The sequence below is a fragment of the Vitis riparia genome, chromosome 6, assembly GCF_004353265.1.
Source record: "Vitis riparia cultivar Riparia Gloire de Montpellier isolate 1030 chromosome 6, EGFV_Vit.rip_1.0, whole genome shotgun sequence".
Taxonomy (NCBI): domain Eukaryota; kingdom Viridiplantae; phylum Streptophyta; class Magnoliopsida; order Vitales; family Vitaceae; genus Vitis; species Vitis riparia.
This window is the reverse complement of record NC_048436.1, coordinates 6794575-6809057: the sequence shown is the minus strand read 5'-3', so window position 1 is coordinate 6809057 and position 14483 is coordinate 6794575. Positions and strand designations below refer to the sequence as shown.

General features: G+C 28.0%; 1 protein-coding gene across 1 annotated transcript; it reads right to left on the bottom strand.

Moving 5' to 3' along the window:
• Positions 1-276: 276 nt before the first annotated feature.
• Positions 277-3387, bottom strand: LOC117916945 (ankyrin repeat-containing protein BDA1-like). Its single transcript, XM_034833187.1, has 2 exons — positions 2812-3387; positions 277-1058 (listed from the first exon to the last, which is right to left on the bottom strand). Exons 1-2 carry the CDS (start codon positions 3385-3387, stop codon positions 495-497), a joined length of 1140 nt encoding a protein of 379 aa, XP_034689078.1. The 3' UTR covers positions 277-494.
• Positions 3388-14483: the final 11096 nt, after the last annotated feature.

Below are 14483 nucleotides of genomic sequence, written 5' to 3'. Positions count from 1 at the left end.
TTCTATCTAATATCACTTATTTTACCTTATCATGTCAAGATTAAATAATTTCAAAATATATGAGTTTCCAATTAATTTTAATTATAATTGAATTTGTTTAGTTTTTTCCATGATATACCAAACATGAGAAAATCATTTTCTTAATATTTTTTTTTTTTATATTTCCATTGGGTAAACCAGTGAACCAAATGTAAACATAGCATCCCAAGCTTGTATCAAGTTTGTCAAGACATGGACGAAAATTTACAACTAGCATGAATGTTAGGCAACAGAGGAAATAAGCTTTCATTCTACACAAACTACTTCAACATGTACATCAAACACTAAAGAAAGGTACTGCTCATTACATCATCCACAAGGTCAAGGACTATATTTATATTTTGGAGTCGTTTTCCCGATCAGATGACTGTCGCTTAGTTCTTAACTTAGATACTAACTTGCTTACAACTTTTCCTCCTGCACTACTAGCTCGCTGAAGCATCGCTTGTATGGCCTTAACCCTGATAAGAATGTAGACAAAGATCATGATTGTAATGAGGTATATCATAAGGAAGGTGATGGCATTGGGCGACATGGTGAGGGATAAAGTTATGTAAGTGAACACCATGCAGGTGAGGGAAGTGGGCAGGAGAGCTGCCACAAAGGCCTTGTCCCGATATGAGAAAAGGAGGAAGATGGAGGAACAGAATCCGGCCGTGTTGAAGGACATGAAAAGATAGTATGTAAATGCCGGGCATGTATTGGGTGGACCCTCTTAACGATATCTCCGGTGGCGTACGGAACATGCAGTCGAAGTCTAGTTTCATGTCCTCTTTCCAAATAGTTGGAGGAGGGGCAAGGCCTGCTTGGTAAGTCACTGTTGCTATCAAACTTACCACAACTAGGATCATAGCCTCTGCCTGTCTTTTAGAGTCATTTGGTTGTTGGTGCAACGGGTAGGGATCAGTTACTTGAATTGTCCCCTGATTAGTTTGAAGTTCCTGGTTTTGAACATCTTGGGGAGAAACCTCTGCAACTTCCTTGTCTTGCTTGCTTTGATTTTTGAGTAACTTTTGTGCCTGCATTTACTTTAGAGTTATTCTGTATATATCTTATCTTCCATATATATATATATATGAAAAAATTATATAAATGAAAAAATTTAGGCAATGTTTGGTTGCCCGAAAATTTGACAGAAAAAGAGAGGAAATATAAATGGAAAGAAAATGTGAAGGAAAAAAAAAAAGATTTAAAAACATTAAATGATTTTTATATGCTTTTTCGCATTCATCCAAAATATATGAAAATTTAACTAATTTTAATTATATTTAATTTTTTTTTCTTTTTCCATAGTGTTCAAACTAAAATGAGAAAATATTTAAAGTCAATAAATTATTTTTATATACTATTTCAAACTTTTTTCACTTATTTAATTATTCTACATAAATATGATATAATGTAAAAATATATAAATTTCTTAATAATTTTAATTATATGTGACTTTTTTTTAATATATTTTTCATAATAAAATCAAATATGAAAAAAATATTTTTTCTTAACATTTTTTCTCCTTTCCTTAGTAATTTTTGGAACCAAACATAACCTTAATATTTTTTTTTTTCTTCCCTTAAACTTTGGCAATACAATATTTAAAAAAATAATGACCAATTAGAAATGTTTACTTAATAATTTATTTTAAATCATGAAGTAGATTAAATATGTTTGGTAGTAAATATTAAGTCAAAATAGTTATCTTATTCTTAATCTCAATTTTTTTTTTGCCTTATTTGTCTATATCTAGTGATAGTATATTTTACAACCATAATTACATAATCATAACTCATTTTTTATTATAAATATTTTGTGGTGATAATCTTGTGTATCTACTGTACTTTAAATATGGATATTTAATAAATAGATTTATTATTTAAGATTAATTAAATTAAATTTTAATTCAAATTAATAAGTGTAAATATTAGCTAAAATTAATCGGGTATGCCAATTTGATGTTTTAGAATAAATTTTAAAGTAATTTTATCAAATAACCTTAAAGTAAATTAATATTAAATAATAAGTTTTAAATCTAATTTTTTTAAATATAATTTAACTTAAATTCAATTTAAGTCATTAAATAATAAACATTAAGTTTTGTTGAACATGCTCTTAGTGAGGGATAAAGTAAGTAAAATTTTGGTAAGCTATCTTTGCTTTCCAAAAAACTAAAGGAAATATGAAATAAATAAAGTGAAAAAATATAAGAAAACAAAATAAAAAATAGATTTAAAATTAATAAAATTTTTTTTTTTTTTTTTTTTTGTTATTTAAAGCTCACTTCATTCAATTTTTCCTATTCCATATAGAAATTAAATAATTTTAAAATATATAAAATTTTAATTAATTTTAAAATAAGAAAATATATATTTTTTAATCTTATACGATGTCTTGTCATATGAAACTTTTTTGTAATTTTATCATGATGATAAAATTGAATATGAAAATATAATTTTTTTAATCTTAATGATATCATGTCATATCAAACTTTTTTGTAATTTAATTTTGGAAGCTACCCATGGAACAAATATTTGTCTGTCCTACTTCCAATCTACCACCACACGTTATTTCAACCCATGTGCTGTGCATCTGAAAATCAGTAGCTTTTCCATTGCAATGGAGTAGGAAATCAGTAGGTTAAAGCTATTAGCAATATCTTTTCATTTTAAATCCACCTGTGTTTTTCCTCTTCCCACCTACCTTTTTCTTTTCCTTTGGCTTATATTTAGTTGATGGAAAATATTAAGATTAAAAAAAATTATTAAGAAAAATAATTTTTACCTTGACCAGACCCTTAGCCACAGCCAACTTACAGATGGTATTGCCTTGATCATCCTGGGCGTTTATGAGCTGATCACGATCATCCTCACCAAGCTTTTCCACCAAAACTTTGAGCACTTCAAACTGGTTGTTCTTCACAGCCAAGTGAAGAGCAGTCTCCCCTCTATCACTTATTTCTCTAACAGCCTCATAACAGTGGGAAAGCAACCCCCCAGCTATCTCCACCCTCCCTTTGACAGCTGCCCAGTGAAGTGGAGTTCGACCCAGCTTGTCCTTAGCAAGGCAGAGCCCCGGCCCCAGGGATAACAGCTCTCTGGTTATCTCAATGTTGCCCATGGCTGCAGCTATGTGCAAGGGACTGAACCCCTCTTGGTTCAATTCCCATGCAAAGTTTGGCATTCTAAGGAGAATCTCTTTTGCAAAGTCTGTTTTAGCAGCAAGCGTAGTGACATGCAGTGGAGTGTCAGCAGAGGGTGATAGAGCAACCTTTTCCAGGAGAAGTGGATCTTCTTCTAATAGTGATTTCAAAGCAGCAAGGTCTCCCAGCCTTGCAGCCTGGTGTAGTCTTGGATCCATGAGAGTGGGAGAAAATAGTTAGTGTAGAGTCAAAAGAGATTCGGGATGTGTAGAGTAGAAATTTAGGGATCTAAGTGCTTGTTCTAGTGATAACGTGATCAGAATCTAGGGACGATAGGGATTATAAAGGGAAGGCTTGGTTGTTTGTATTAATGATAACAATCAAACCAGAAGGTCAATGTTCCTGCAGGCTTCTGTACGTACCATGGTTAAGAAACTTAAGTTCACAACTTATAAGCGTGTTAAATTGATAGTTTTGGGTTAAAATTGGTTGCTTTCGTAAAATCCAAAAAGATTTTATCACGAAAGAAAAGCATCAGCCAAGGCAGAGACAAAAGAGATTGATTCTTTTATTGCCACAAGAATCAGAAATTGTATATAAATGGAGGCCGGAGACAAAAGCTTCACCCAAAAAAGAAAAAAAAGGAGACAATGACAAGGGAACATAAGGCATCTTTGTTAACTATGACTATTCCAAAACAGTAATCTTTCTGGCAGTTATCAATTGAGGGGTCATTTGTTGACCATTGTCTCAAGTCATTTTTTATTAATAATATCTATTCTTTTCGGTCATCTTTTGCTAATAATTCCCATTTTTAACTATCATTATTTCGTTTATTGACTATTTATTTCGATTGTCTTTCCTTAATAATGTTTATTCTTTCCTATCATCTACTCTTACTATTGTCTATTTTGACCGATCATTATTATTCATTGATAACTATTTTCACGCTTACCTAGTATTTTTCCTCAATCATTATAATTATATAATAATTATTTTGAAAAAGGTTATTTGTACGTACTATAGTATTTACGTTGTTGGAGACTTGTTACAATGCTATTTCGAACTTGTTTTCAACTATGGTAGATCACTCATCTTTTTAATTTAACTAAATATAATTTGATGATGAGAAGAAAAAACAATTATTGAACATTGAAAAACTTCAAAACAAACAAAACATATATGTGAGTAATTAATAATAAATTTACAAAATCTATAGCCAATGATTTGTAGTCATAGTATTTTGAACATGTACAAAGCATATCCATATGTAACAAATTAAATGATTGATCTATAAAGAAAATTTAAAAATCTCTTGTAGCCCATGATTTTGTTTGATAAACAATTTACTCTGTGCAACATATGAAACTTGTGACTTTCAATAACACAATAAATTTGTTAGGTAATTCTTTGCATTATTAAGGAAGTAGTGCAATGTAAAACAATAATAAAAGAAAAAAAATAGCATTACAAATTATATAAAAGCAAGAAATTAATAGAAAACTTACCAAATTTTTTGTAATGAGGATAAAACTTTCATTACAATATTCAATTTGTTATATATAACAATTTAAAACATAGATAAAAGTTTTATGTTTCAATTGTTCAACACAACTTTATCATTTCTATTCACAAATCTACATCATAAAGTTTGCACTATTTTAAATATAATTAATGTAACCAATTGCCCCCTAAGGTTGCACCTAGCCCTAAACATATATCGAATTCAAGTAAAACATGCAAGTACAATCATTTAACAAAATGAAAATCTAGAAGGTGTTTACATCAAATCAAGTTATCAAAAAATAAATAATATAAATATAAGAAATTAACAATTTTAATTAACATGCTTTTGGTGTACCCTTATTAAGTATCAATTCAGTTACAAACGATACCCATTAAAATCTTGTTTGATCAATCTCTCATTGAGAATATGTTTGACCTTTAAACTATCAAAAGTTAAAACACTAATTGTCATTTCAATTATTTAATAGAATTTTTTTTAAATAAAAAATAAAAATCATTTCATTAGGCACAAATCTTTGACATAATAAGGGTTTGGATCATCAATAATTTCCTTCATGTATCTCATGACAAAGTATCCGTATTCTACAACACCTTCTTGCCTTGGACACGAACAATATGTTATTTAAATTAATGTCATGCATTTACCTAATCATGAATATGTTAAAAAAAAAGTGGTCTAACTTACTAGCACAAGTCTCCAATCAAGTTCCCTCTCAATTGGTTTTCTCCTATGAGATGCATAGATTTTAAGTCCCCTACATTAACATAAATTAATATGGTTAGAATTTTGTAAATTGTATTTGTGTATAGAAAGAAATGAACTTACTTAGTAATAATCTCCTTAAGATCTTCACATGGTTCTTGCATTAGTAGGTCTAGGTAGAATGAAGTCATTGTTTTGGGTTCAACAACTACCAAGACCCGATGGAACCTTTAACATTACAAACATAAAAGTTAAAACCAATAGGAAAAATATATTATAGTCATAATCCCCATAACATTGATATATTGAAGAATTTACTTTGGATTATATGGGATAAAAATATACTCAACTTGCTTTGGTTTTGTCAATATGTTTGCAATAAGTTGTGCTCTATTTTCATTTTGGTATGATGTTGATCTAGCTTTAGAGACCGTCATAGGATTGACAAAAGCAATACATTCTCTTGTCCCTAAAGCTACCAATTGTCTATACAAGCTCATAATGAAACACAACACAATATATATAAGGAAAAAGGATTGGAATTTTCCAATAAATATAAGAAAATAAATGTAAAAGCCTCTCCCCACATATAGAATGAGATGCAATTTGCAGACAATTCTTGAACTAATATCATACTCTCCATGTCTTCTCTCATTATGAAAGTCTTAAACCCTATCCCACAAAGCTCTATGGGGAAGTGTACCTCAATTTTATTACCATCCTTCAACATAAGTGAGCAAAGCAAATTTTTTTATATCTTATGGGTTTTAAAAATACGATTTCGTGGAACTTTTTACAACTTTCTTCTTTTTCTTCTCTTTCATTGAGTCCTATGAAATAATGGATCAACAACACAAAAATAACACTAGTTAAAAAATAATAATAAATACATATATAGTTATTGCTTATAAAAGGATATGAGAAATACATACTTGGCCAAATATCACGAGATGAGTTGACCATTGCACATGGTAGCCAATTGCCTCCCTATCAATATTCATTTGTCCAGGAAATGGGGCATTAGGTTGACAAGGATAATTCAAAGCCACCGCATGATTTAATCGTACAACTTTTCAAATAGTGACAAACTAGAGGTGTGGGATGAGGGGACCTTATTAATTAAGTGAATTGTAGTAAGAATTGTTTTCCCCCATAAGTGGGAACACATGCAAACAATAAAAGAGAATGAGCAGTTCAACAATATGCATATGTTTCCTTTCAATAACACTATTTTGTTCTAGAGTGTCAGTACAAAATGTGTGGTGAATAGTTCTATGTGAAGCAAGTAATTCACAAAATGCATTAGAAGTATATTCACCACCCAAATCACACCTAAAATGCTTGAATAGTAGAATGTTGAGTTTTGACTTAGGCTTGAAATGCATTATACATATTCCAAAAAATTAGAATGTTGTTTCATAAGATAATCCGAACAATAACAAGTATAATCATCAATAAAGGAAACATAATATTAAGACCCTTCTTTTATAGAATTGGAGAAGGTCCATACACTTTAGAATGAACTAAACCAAATGGGACGCAAGAAGATGAAACACTTCTATCAAAATATAAAGTAATTTTCCAAGTTTACAACCATTATAATAAAAAATATCTTGTGTTTGCAAATTTCCTAATGCTTCTGTAGAAATTAAATACTTTATACAAGAAGCTAAAATATGTTTTAAATGAGAATGCATAAATAAAATCTAGATAAAGAAAAGCTTAAATGAAAAGAAGACAAATCAAGACTAAGAGCTACAACTTTTAACTTGTCTAGTATATATAATCCTCTCGCCTACGACCTGTCCCAATTAACTTCTGAGATTAAAGATCCAACATAAAACAAAAAGTAGAAGAAAAAAAAAAGAGTAACCAGAGTCACATAATTGACCAATAGAGATATGATTCAATGTAAGATTGAGAATATGATAGAAATGAGAAAAAGATAAATAAGGTCTAATAACAGAACTAATACATGCTAACGACAAAGGAGTGTCATCAGCAATCATGACAAACATAAAGCACATAGGAGATAAATATGCAAAAAAATAAGGAATCAAGAGACATGGTGAGAAGCCTCAAAGTTCAAAACCCATATGAAGGAAGATATACCTAAAGAATTAGTAGTTGGCAAACTTGAATAGGTAGACATAGCATGTGGCTATATGGCAAGGAACTTCTAGGACTATTCAAGATTAGAAGATAATGTGGGTCCAAATATAGAAAAGTTAGATGGAGAAACAATTTTTGTAGTATTAGATTGTGGAGATCTATAAAAATGCTATTGGCCGGTAATGCACTAATTTTACTAAGACTGTTGAAAAGGCTAGTGATGCATTTTAAGGGGATCATCGGACATTGAATCTTCTAATGACCCTTTTATTTATAGCAACTACATTTATTTGCGATAACCTTTGAGTAAGGCTTGTTCTGATTGTTGGAAGGTGACTTAGAAAGGACTGTTAAAACAAATGTATAAGGTATGAAGAGAATACCTTTTCCTATTTGAGATTAAGATGTATCTCTTCAACCAACAGTTTATTGCCACTAAATCAACATAAGGAAGTGGATTGGGATGCAAAATTGACCCACTTAATGCTTCAAAATCACTATGAAAGGCCATAAAAAATTGAACCAAGTGTTGTTCCTCTCTACGGACAATATAAGGTACAAGGCTTGAAGCTCTACTGATTCTATGATAGCCAATTAGTCGTAAAGATTAGTCATAACAAAATAAAACTCCTAAATACTCATGTCTTTTTGTCCAAGTGCTCAAATATCAATCTCTAACTAATACTATTTTTCAAAATTAGTATGTGTATGAAATCTTTCCAAATATTCCCAAATCTCCTTAGCAGTTTCATATTTCACCAACTATGTACTGATAAAATTATCAACGAAGTTGTTAATGTAGTGCCCTAAACCCACTTTAGGGGTAAAATCGTAATTTTAAAAAATAATTAATTAAATTAATTTAATAAGGATAGAAAAATCGTTTCGCTTTTAAAAATCATAGGTATAAATTAGTTTTTCCCTATATTTTTTTATTCAGAAAACCCTTTTACATAGAGATTAGAAAGATAAAAAAGCATAGGGAAACGCAAAACTGAATATTTGGAAGTTTAAGGTTGAAAATTGATTTTTCAGGTAAGATTCTGACCCATAGATTAATATTTTAGATTTTTTAATTAGTTTTGAACACATTAGATATTCTTTGAAAAAAAAAAAACCAATCTAAATTAGGGTTTGTTTATTTAATTTTTTAGATCAAAAGATTGAAAATTTATGAATGCAAATTAATTTATTGGTCAAAATAGGAAAATTTTCAATTGAATAGAAAATAAATAAATGAAAAATTAGTGGGATAAGAGAAATTTTAGATTTAGAAATTAAATAAATAAATTGTTTGTGGAGGCTTTAAATTGGAAAAAAATTAAAAATAAATTAATAAGAAGAAGAAGAATTGCATATTTCTAGATTTTGGAATTTGAGGAATTATGTCGGGTGGCAATTTGAAAAAGAAATAATAAAAATAAAGAAAAGAAGAGTGAATATGTGCGGAATGTTGAGTGAAAAAAAAACACATTAGGGTGGTGGTTTGTAAGTTAGAGGGTGGAAAGAGTTAAAATAATAATAATAATAATAATAGATGTAGTTGGTGGATTGGAGTAATGGTGTTGCAGGTAATTGAAAGTAATAATAATAATAATAATAATAATAATAATAATAATATACAATGGGTGAAATGATGGAATTGTGGTTAAGTGACGGTTGGATGAGAATAATAATAATTATTATTATAGTTTTTGGTACAAGTTTTAATTTAATTTAAGTTTATAAAGAAATGAATAGTTAGGGTAAAATTAGGAAGGAATATGAATTTTATGAAAATTTGAAAACTTATTAAATTTATATTATCACTGTTTAAGAAGTTGAGAATAATATTGGGTGCTAATAATATTAACATGGGAAATTAATTAGGCTCCTAATACTAAATATAATATTTTTAGGATTGTTAAATTTAGACCTTTAGATAAATAATTAATAATAATAGTTGTGTATGATAATATGTTAGGTGAGGAGTAAATTTTTCAAGCTAAATACTTCAAGTTTTTTAGGGTTTTTTCAAGGTAAGGGAAATTAATGTAGATTTTGTAAGAAGAAATAATTTTTTTTTTATATTGTATTTTGAAATGTGTAAAAATATTATTTTATTTCTATGCACGGATCAAGTATATGTTTTGCATGGAAATTATGTTTGAGCATTTTTCTTTGTTTATGAAAAATGAAAATTGTGGAGATATGATACTTTGGTTTATAAGTTTGAATTAATGAAATGAAATGTTTGACTCTAGTTTCTATGACCCTAGTCAACAGGTTATAATATATTGTTGACATATCCGACCCTAATCAATGAGTTATAATAGTTAATATTATAGGACCTTAGTCAACAGGTTATAATAGTTGACCTTATGACCCTAGTCAAAGGGTCATAATTGTTGACATTTGGTTTTGTTCACCTTAAATGAAATAAATTTGAAACTAGTTACTCATTTGTAAAGTCTCACTTAACCGGAGACCATTTATTATATGATAGTTAGAGTGAAAATATTTGAACTGTATTTGATTTGGATTGAATGTGAAATGGTTTTGATATAAATGAAAATATTTGGTTGAACAATTTGAAATGTATTAGCATATTTGAACTGAAATGTTTTTATAAAAATGATCGTATCTCATATCTCCTATTTACAAGTATAATTGAAATTATTTGATCCATGAAACTATATTGATGTTTCTTATTGGGCTTTAAGTTCATTCCCCTTTGTTGATAATTTTTCAGGTACTCTCAATTTGGGTGAGAAGTGATGACTAGGTTGAGGAATTTTTTCTTGTTAGGATTTTGGTTCAAACTTTATTTTGGACATTGTTTAAATGTTAAAATTTAATTTCCATTTGAATTATTTGAGTTTGGAGTTATTTTGACAATAACACTTTGGAGTTATTTGAGTTATTTGGACAAGTTGATATGTAGAGATTTTAGAATTAATTTATTTTACTACTCTGAACAGGAATTTTTAAATTGGTAATTTCTAGTTACAAGATAAATGTTTGTGTCGTTTCTACTTTAAACCTTCTGACTTGAGGTGTGAAATGATTGTCATACCCTTGGATTAGGTTTTGGGTCGTGATAGTTACTCCAAGTGATAATTTTCGAATTGCTTACTTCCCAAACATATAGTTGTTCTACATATTTTTCATCTTTTTCTTTTATAGGTTTGTGTAGGGTGCCTATAATATAACCCCACATCTTTTTGCCCTTCGAGAATTTTTCGTTGCACAATTCTAATATAACTAATTTTTTCTATTCAATCTCAGACTAATAGATTGAAAGGAATCATCTCGTTCACCAACCATGAAAAATAAACAACAAATAACCACAAAGAAAAGTAGATATAAACTAAAGAAAACGAATACAAAATCAAATACCATGATCAAATAGGAAAAGAATGATACGATCACCCACTATGATATCTTATGGTCAAACATGACGAAAAAGAGTTCCATGATCAAATGGATATGAAAAAAAAAAAGTTTAGTATATGAGATGAAACTCTCTTCCATGAGATTATAAATCAAAAGTCCCATTAAAGATCAATTTTGTTCTAATACCATGTAAAATCTAAAAACATTCAAAGAGAAAAAAAGAAACTCTATGGTTTTTTTTTTTATTATGAACACTCTTAAAAAAAAGATACAACACCATTAGAGTTTAAATAAATCTAATAAAATGAAATAAAGACAAATTCACCCTAACTCCTAAAAATAATAATAATAATTATAATATAGTAACTAAATAAACAATTCTTTGAATTTTGTTCTCCCTTGTAATTGTCATTGTTAGTCATCTTGAGCTATTCTCTTTTTCATATTCAAAATAAGTCTTTATACTAAACTTGTTTTAAAATGGGGCTTTTTTGATAGGTAAAACTGCAAAATCAAAGAATCATATCTCATGACATAGGCATTAGGAGTAGGCCATTTTAAATATGTTTTTTTAAGTATTTTTTTTTCACGTTTTAAATGTGTTGATGCATTTGATCATTCAAGACATAACAAACAAGGAAGTTTGTCATTTTCCATTTTAGCAAAATTTTGGATTTTTTTTTATTTTCTTAATTTTAAACATAGGGAATTAGGGATTTTACCGTGGTAATTACCAACTTGTTTTCAATTGCAAATTGAAACTCAATTTAAACATGGTAATAGATGTCAATAATTGACTTCCAAATAATCAAAACTAATTAAATCATGTTTTATTTATTTTAAACCAAAAAATTTAATTCTCATCATATCGATCAATTCCAATTTTCAATTAACGCATCCATTATCAAAAAGTTAGAATCTCTCCAAAATTCAACGTCTCCAATCCTTTAAATACTTCTTTTGATTATTATAGGAACATTTTGTGTTGTGTAGAGAGTTGTGCTTGTTTAAGGAGTGCACCTTGAAAGACTTGTGTGACTATAGAATCCTAAAGGTAGAATGTCTATTAATTTCTTATTGCACCGAGACTTGATCTTTGAGAAGAATAGATCTACATTAAGGACAATGTTTCTAAAACCCAAGTCTAAATCCGATAAGTATTGAGTTTATAATTTTATTTTTGTTTATTTATTTATTTATTCTTATTTTGCAATTTCTCACCTCATTTAGCATCAACATTCCAAACAAAGAAGTTGGTTATTTTCAAATTTGACTACCAAATTTATTTATTTATTTATTTAATTGTAGTTTATTTCCTTTAGGAAAAAAAAAACTAAATACAATATTTTTTTCCCCTTTTAGAGTCACTCTTAAGGAATTACGATATCAAAACTAAATACAATATATTTTTAGGTTATAAAATATACAATTTCATCCTTATCAGGGTCAATGTTTCTTTCATGGATATTATTAAGGTTCTTTTCTATGGTCTCCACATTTTCAGGGTTATTCCAAATTTATTCTTGGGTCAAAATTTGACTCTGAATTATATTCAGATCATACCTAGTGTCCTTTATGATCACATTAGAGGATTCCTTGATAATTTGTAAATTTTGATTATAAACCTTTACTAGTAGTAGAATAGCCTAGGAAGATACCTATGTCAGATTTTGCATCAAACTTCCCTAGGTTCTCCCCACGCCTGAGTATATAACATTCACTGGCAAAAGACATAAAGTATTTAAGACTAGGTTTTCTCCCAATCCATAATTCATAAGATGTCTTTTTTGTTCTAGGTTTAAGAAAAGTCCTATTGGCAGTGTAACATGTTATATTAATAACTTCTACTTAAAATTATACAGGGGTATTATGAATATGAATCATCACCTTAGCCAATTTTTGTAACACTCTATTTTTTCTTTTAATCACTCCATTCTATTGAAAAGTTTTAAGGGCTGAAAATTCATGTTTAATACCTTTTAACTCGCAAAAGATGTCAACATCGACATTGTCAAACTCTCTCCCCCTATCACTTCTAATCCTTATAATTGGATGATATATCTCCACTTGTATTCTATTGAACAATGACCTCAAGTGCTCCATGATCTCATATTTTTCCCTAAGAAAACTTACAAAAAAAGTATCTTAAAAAATCATCCACAACAACAAAGACTTATCTCTTGCCACCTTTATTCTCAATATGCATAGGACCTATAAGAGTCATATGAAGGAGATTTAAAGAATTAGTGGTCCTAATATCCTTTACCTTTCTGTGAGATGCACTCACCACAAATGGGTTTAGGTTCACGACTAAGTTCAGGGATATTTCTAAATTTTTTTCACTATTCACAAAGTGCACAAGATCCCTATAGTTTATATGACCTAAGCTTCTATGCTTAGAGTTTAGTAAGATATCAAAAACTACATTTTCAAAACTATTTTTAAAAATAGTTACTAATAGGACTCATAGTTTTTTAGAACAATTTTTGAAAAATGTTTTTTAATGTTTTATTAAACAAAAGTTTATTTGGAAACCTAAAATATTTTTAGCCTATTTTTTAATATTTTTAAAAATAAATTTTTATATCAAATGTTTTATTTTTAATCATTTTACATATTTGTATAATTATTTTTTAAAATAACGCTAAAAAATAAGTGAAAACAACTAAAAGATGTTATTTGAAAATACCATATTTTCTATATTTAAGAATAAAAAATAAAAAACAGCATGTTTTTGTTTTTTTAAAAAAACAAATTATAAAATTATAAAACTAAATCAAAATATTAAATTTTACATATTTAAGTTGAATTATCTCTTAACAAATATTTGTCAAAACCCAAAAAGAAGGAAAAAATCAATTCTTGAAAACAATTGTCAAATTAAAATGCATTATGAGATTTAGAAAGAATGATTACGAGAGATTTAGAAGTATCTCACAATATTTGAAACTCTTTCCTTACAAAAATTCAATTTTTTTTTAAATTCTAAAAACATGTGGTATATGGTTATTTTAAAAATTATTTTTTATTATATAACATAATATAAAAAATATTCTCAATCATAATTTTTTTTAAAAATATTTTTATTTATATTCAAACATGATGTGATTCTACTTAAAAACATTTTAGGGGTGTTTATTTTTTAGCTTTTTGAGGAATTTTTTTTTTTGCTTTTAAACTTTAAATTATTTATTTATTTTTTTTTATGATTTATCATAAATTTTTTGTTGAATAGAAAAAATAAAAATATTTGACTTTTTTTAAATGAAAAAAAAAGATATTGGATATTTACTTTTTAATATCTAATAAAAATAAAATATTATAAAAATAAAGAATTTAATACTTAACAAAAGTAAGTACTATTTAGTTTTAAGTTGTATTTAGAATTAAGTAAAAAAAAAACATATTGTTGAAGTTTTTATTTTAATTTTACCAAAATCATACGTTTAACATGAATTAAAAAATTTATTTAATTTTTTGAACAAATTTTGAAGACATCATCCGTGTCAAATTGAAACGCTGCGTTTCGTCTATGCTCTAGAATTTGCCAAACTTATTTCTATTGATTATCTCCTTGCTTCGTGTTGTGTTGTTTGG